Source organism: Hemibagrus wyckioides, linkage group LG05 (genome assembly GCF_019097595.1).
Source record: "Hemibagrus wyckioides isolate EC202008001 linkage group LG05, SWU_Hwy_1.0, whole genome shotgun sequence".
NCBI classification, from domain to species: domain Eukaryota; kingdom Metazoa; phylum Chordata; class Actinopteri; order Siluriformes; family Bagridae; genus Hemibagrus; species Hemibagrus wyckioides.
Window position 1 is genome coordinate 29,216,759 of NC_080714.1, and position 7,500 is coordinate 29,224,258.

The 7,500-nt window shown below is 34.9% G+C and overlaps 1 protein-coding gene across 1 annotated transcript in view; it reads right to left on the reverse strand.

The window, feature by feature from the left end:
- Nucleotides 1-6,966: 6,966 nt before the first annotated feature.
- Nucleotides 6,967-7,500, reverse strand: part of LOC131353222 (uncharacterized) — a 6,949-nt gene continuing 6,415 nt past the window's right edge. Inside the window, exons 13-14 of the mRNA XM_058390064.1 lie at nt 7,500; nt 6,967-7,256 (exon numbers count right to left, since the gene is read on the reverse strand). The exon at nt 7,500 is cut by the window's right edge and continues 32 nt beyond it. Coding sequence (XP_058246047.1) covers nt 7,204-7,256; nt 7,500 — 54 coding nt within the window. The 3' untranslated portion in view covers nt 6,967-7,203. The remainder of the gene's footprint in view (nt 7,257-7,499) is intronic.

Genomic DNA, 7,500 nt, shown 5'->3' on the forward strand with positions numbered 1-7,500 from the left:
TAGATAGATAGATAGATAGACAGACAGACACATAGATAGATAGATAGATAGATAGACAGACAGAGAGACACATAGATAGATAGATAGATAGATAGATAGATAGATAGATAGATAGATAGATAGATAGATAGATAGATAGATAAAGAAACAGCATCACTACAATAAAAACTCACTTTCAGCTATAATCAGGTCCAGACACAATTTCACATAATTTGTACAAAGCATCTTCATACATCCTACAAGATAAAACACCCAGGAATTATTTTAATATTTTATGATCATTTCCTCTTCAGTTATTAAGAATTAATAAAGAGGTGAGTCCATGGAGGTTTCAGGAGCTTCCTGTTTATTACACACTGTTCATTCCTATCAACTAATCTCTGATTTACTATTAACAATAATCACATATATTTATAGAGTAACACATTTTAATATACTATAAACTTTTAAACGATACTATACTTTACCATATTCTACTATACTATACTATTCTACACACTACTATACTATACTATACTATACTATACTATACTATACTATACTATACTATACTATACTGTACTGTACTGTACTATACTATACTCTTCTACACAATAGTATACTATACTATACTATACTATACTATACTATACTGTACTGTACTGTACTATACTATACTCTTCTACACAATAGTATACTATACTATACTATACCCTCCTATGCTTTACTACACTGTACTATACTATACTACACTATACTTTACTATACTATACTACACTATACTTTACTATACTATACTACACTGTACTATACTATACTACACTACACTATACTATACTATACTATACTATACTGTACTATACTGTACTACACTATACTATACTCTACTATACTATACTGTACTACACTGTACTATACTGTACTGTACTACACTATACTATACTATACTACACTATACTATACTATACTATACTGTACTACACTATACTATACTGTACTATACTATACTATACTATACTGTACTACACTGTACTATACTGTACTGTACTACACTATACTATACTATACTACACTATACTATACTATACTATACTACACTATACTATACTATACTATACTGTACTACACTATACTTTACTATACTATACTACACTATACTGTACTGTACTATACTGTACTACACTATACTATACTATACTGTACTATACTATACTGTACTATACTGTACTACACTATACTATACTATACTACACTATACTATACTTTACTATACTATACTATACTGTACTACACTATACTATACTATACTGTACTATACTAACTATACTATACTGTACTACACTATACTTTACTATACTATACTACACTGTATTATACTATACTATACTACACTATACTATACTATACTATACTATACTTTACTATACTATACTACACTGTACTACAGTATACTTTACTATACTATACTACACTGTACTATACTATACTACACTATACTATACTATACTGTACTGTACTACACTATACTATACTGTACTACACTATACTTTACTATACTATACTACACTATACTGTACTATACTGTACTACACTATACTTTACTATACTGTACTACACTATACTATACTCTACTATACTATACTGTACTACACTGTACTATACTGTACTATACTATACTACACTGTACTATACTTTACTATACTGTACTACACTATACTATACTATACTATACTATACTATACTGAACTATACTATACTATACTATACTGTACTACACTATACTATACTTTACTATATTATACTACACTATACTATACTATATTGTACTACACTATACTATACTATACTATACTATACTATACTACACTATACTATACTACACTATACTAAACTATACTGTACTACACTATACTATACTGTACTGTACTATACTATACTGTACTACACTATACTTTACTATACTATACTACACTATACTAGACTATACTGTACTACACTATACTATACTATACTATACTATACTACACTACACTGTACTATACTATACTGTACTACACTATACTATACTATACTGTACTATACTGTACTACACTATACTATACTATACTATACTATACTGTACTGTACTGTACTATACTATACTGTACTACACTATACTATACTATACTATACTATACTATACTATACTATACTATACTGTACTACACTATACTATACTATACTATACTGTACTACACTATACTTTACTATACTGTACTACACTATACTTTACTATACTATACTATACTCAACTATACTATACTATACTGTACTGTACTACACTATACTTTACTTTACTGTACTACACTATACTTTACAATACTGTACTACACTATACTTTACTATACTGTACTACACTATACTTTACTATACTATACTACACTGTACTACACTATACTATACTATACTGTACTACACTATACTTTACTATACTATGCTACACTATACTATACTATATTGTACTACACTATACTATACTATACTACACTATACTTTACTATACTATACTATACTACACTATACTATACTATTCTGTACTACACTATACTATACTGTACTGTACTGTACTATACTATACTGTACTACACTATACTTTACTATACTATACTACACTATACTGTACTGTACTATACTATACTATACTATACTATACTATACTATACTACACTGTACTATACTGTACTATACTACACTGTACTACACTATACTTTACTATACTATACTACACTATACTATACTGTACTACACTGTACTATACTACACTGTACTATACTGTACTATACTATACTATACTTTACTATACTATACTATACTATACTGTACTACACTATACTATACTGAACTATACTATACTATACTATACTATACTGTACTACACTATACTTTACTATACTGTACTACACTATACTTTACTATACTGTACTACACTATACTTTACTATACTGTACTACACTATACTTTACTATACTATACTACACTATACTATACTGTACTATACTGTACTATACTATACTATACTATACTTTACTTTACTAGACTATACTATACTGTACTACACTATACTATACTGAACTATACTATACTATACTATACTATACTGTACTACACTATACTTTACTATACTGTACTGCACTATACTATACTATACTGTACTACACTATACTTTACTATACTGTACTGCACTACACTATACTATACTATACTGTACTACACTATACTATACTGTACTATACTATACTGTACTACACTGTACTATACTATACTGTACTACACTATACTATACTATACTGTACTACACTATACTTTACTATACTGTACTACACTATACTATACTATACTATACTATACTATACTGTACTGTACTACACTATACTTTACTATACTATACTACACTATACTATACTGTACTGTACTGTACTATACTGTACTTTACTGTACTATACTGTACTACACTATACTTTACTATACTATACTATACTGTAGTCTACTATACTATACTGTAGTCTACTATACTATACTATTCTGGACAGTTGCTTTAATATGTAATAATTAAATTAGTAGCTCATGTGAAGTGAACCATTTATCTAAGAGGCAAATTTCCTCCACCTTCAAACTGGTCCATGTGTTGATGTCCGTAGATTAGATGGCAGAGAGATATCTCAGTTGAGCAGACCTTTAATGCACAGTCTATAAAGAACAAAAATGTGATCTGTGATTAAATACAAAGAAGACTGAAAAAAAGTAACTTGCTAATTTACTTAGATATCACACAAGAAACATGAGCAGAGATCAGATTCAAGTGTAACTGAGACACGCCTATTTTTCTGATAAACTCCGCCCACAAGTGCCTAACTCTTACGTATTTCTGACTTCTAGATAAATAATATAACAGTCTTTACGTGATAGTTCTACAGCCAGGGCAGACGTATCAATTGCTCCAACAGGGACAGAGCTGAGAGCTGGAGAGAGAGAGAGAGAGAGAGAGAGAGAGAGAGAGAGAGAGAGAAAGAGAGAGAGAGAGAGAGAGAGAGAGAGAAAGAGAGAGAGAGAGAGAGAGAGAGAAAGAGAGAGAGAGAGAGAGAGAGAGAGAGAGAGAAAGAGAGAGAGAGAGAGAGAGAGAGAGAGAGAGAGAGAGAGAGAAAGAGAGAGAGAGAGAGAGAGAGAGAGAGAGAAAGAGAGAGAGAGAGAGAGAGAAAGAGAGAGAGAGAGAGAGAGAGAGAGAGAGAGAGAGAGAGAGAGAGAGAGAGAGAGAGAGAAAGAAATAATTATGTGAAATAAAAGTTAAAGGTCTTCAGGTCACATGACACTGATCATTCCTTCTTTCTTTTTTGGTTTGAATAAATCTTGAGCTCATGTGATGGGGGTTTTCATTCTTCCCTTCATTCTTTCTTTTGCTTTCAGTTCAGAATAAACACTCCTGATAACAAATCTCCAGATGAGCAAATGAGAGTAAAACAAAAGAGAAGTGTAATAGTGACTTTAGTTACCAAACATCAGGAGGAGAACCACAGAGGAACGCATCCTGACTGGACGAGGAGGAGCAGAGGACAAACTGGTGTAAAAGAACAAAAAGGTCAAAGTTTACACTCAAAAACCAGCATTAGTATTCAACAATCAGTCAATTATTATTTCTTAAAAAATGAAAATTCCATGTATAATTAAATATCTGTATAGATCATTAATTATATATGTATGTGTGTAATTACATGTTATTATATATAATTACTTTCTATTCATTGAAGAAATGAAATAACTTTCTGATATGCCTCTGTGACTCTCTGACACACACACACACACACACACACTGAGAACATACCTGAAAATCATCTGAGATGAGAGTAACAGGAAATGCAGAAACTCTTTCTCATTTAAAGCTGAATTAGTGGGCGTGTCCCAGATCACATTCCTGTTAATAGACGTTGTGCAAATATAACTAAACTCACGATTTTAAAACAAAATAAAAAAAAAGTGAGTTTATCTCTCTCTCTCTCTCTCTCTCTCGCTCTCTCTCTCTATCTCTCTCTCACTCCCTCTCTCTCTCACTCTCTCTCTCTCTCGCTCTCTCTCTCACTCTCTCTATCTCTCTCTCTCTCCCTTTCTCTCTCTCTCTCTCTCTCCCTCTGACCATATACATGAACAGTATTGCCAAAGCATTGATGTAAAGAGAACATCTCTTATTAACAAACACATTACTAAGAACACTGAGTTTCCAGGAACACAGAAACACAGGAACATAAATAAGAGAGAATATAATAAATATAATTAATTAGATCTTAAGACAAACAGGGCTGTGTGTGTGTGTGGGGGGGGTTATATTTGACGTAGATGTTGGAATTCTTTGCATTCAGTTCAAGTGCAGCTCTGTGTCGACTGTGTTGCTGTTCCACTGTGTACACACTCTCTGCTCTGTAGGGAGCCATGATTTCTTATAGCGGCCCGTCTCCATGGCCAGTGTGTGTGCGCTGAGTCTGTACCTGGTCAGTGTGGTTCTGTGCTGGTGGTCAGTCACTGTGCTCAGGTATTCAGCTACAGTGTACTGTAGCACTGCATTTTACTTTGTATGTGTGTGTGTGTGTGTGTGTGTTCCAGTGTGTGATGTAGTTGTGTTGTTGTTGTGTTATAATGTGGTGAGGTCTGATGTGTGCAGCTGCTCCTGATGTAGAAGTGTGTTAGTGTGTGTTGGTGAGCTGAGGGTCAGGACCAGCCGGGTGAGGGGACTGCAGGGTTTTATAGTGAGAGCTCTGAGGGTCACTGTGTTTGTAGTGATGGCTCTGAGGGTCACTGTGTTTGTAGTGAGAGCTCTGAGGGTCACTGTGTTTGTAGTGAGAGCTCTGAGGGTCACCGTGTTTGTAGTGATAGCTCTGGGGGTCACTGTGTTTGTAGTGATAGCTCTGGGGGTCACTGTGTTTGTAGTGATAGCTCTGAGGGTCACCGTGTTTGTAGTGAGAGCTCTGAGGGTCACTGTGTTTGTAGTGAGAGCTCTGGGGGTCACTGTGTTTGTAGTGATAGCTCTGAGGGTCACTGTGTTTGTAGTGAGAGCTCTGAGGGTCACTGTGTTTTAGGTGGAAATGATATTTGATGGATCTTTTCTGAATTTGGAGCAGCAGTGGGAATCGGCCTGATTCGTCTCGGCAGCCGGTGTTTGTGGTGTTCCTGTGGATTTGTAGAATGGATTTACAGAATTGTGTGTGGATGATTTCAGCTGGATGTTTATCCCATTGTGTGAAGGGTTGGTGTGTCAGTGGCCCCCAGACCTCACTCCCATACAGCAGAATATAGTTGGATTATTGGCTGATGATATAGTTGGAATAATTTGATCCAGATTGGAATTGGGATGTGAATCTGTATTTGTTTTTTGATGGTGTAGAACGCCCTGCGTGTGATCTCGGTCACCTCATTCACTGCTGGACTGAAACTTCCTGTGGAACTCAGTTTCAGTCCTAAGTAGCTGTACTCTTTGCAGTTTTCTATTTTGTGTGTTCCTATGGTAAGCTGTGTTGTGTTTCCGTGACATCTGGATCTTTTCTGAAAGATGACATTTTTTGTCTTTTTAAAGTTGACGGTCAGGGCCCAGGTCTGACAGTACTGCTGCAGCAGGTCCAGGATCTCTGACCTCTGAGTCGTGTAAAGTGAGACCAGGTGATCTTGTAAAGTGAGAAGATCTCTCTCTCTCTCTCTCTCTCTCTCTCTCTCTCTCTCTTTGCCTCTCTCTCTCTCCTTCTCTCTCTCTCTCTCCCCCCTGGAGGTGTGTTTCCCATCACCATGGTCACCGTGTGCGAGATGAACACAGAAGTGTTAATATTATTAACTGTTCTGTCTGCTGCCCCTCCCCCACCCCCATCATTCTGTAGGCCAAGCACAGGGCAGCGTGAATCCTGCCCCTCTATTAGCACTTGTTGTAGTTCCCATTTTCTGACCACTAGGTGCACCAGGAATTCAGAATGTAAACCTTTTTATTTCATTTATTTAAATCTCAGGAAACACATCGAGTCCTCATTTACAAATGGACAGAAAACAGAAGACAAAAAAACGAAAACCCAGAAACCAGCACAAAGAAAACGGAACAGATAAACACAATTAGAAGTTTCAGCTAGCCCCAAAAAATCAACCCAACGCTCCAGGCGGTCAGTAGATGATTATCTGCTCTCTGATTGGTTTTAGATGAGAGTCACTTCCTCGTTGTCATCAACACTCCGCAGTCGCTAAAATGACCTCATCAATGATGCAGACCCACATATCTAAAAAAGAGAGTGAAGAATAAACAGTTAGTACCTAGTTAATTAAAAGTTTAGCATAATAATAAGAAGAGCAATAACTATAATTAATTGTATTGTTGTTTTTTATTTACATTGAAAAAATGCTCATTTGCCTCTAACTGAATATTTAATAGTGTTAAATTTCAGTAGAACTCAAATAAAATATATAAAATCTGCAGAATCAGTTCTAATTCCACCGAGAGATCCTTCAGAAGTGAAGTTTACC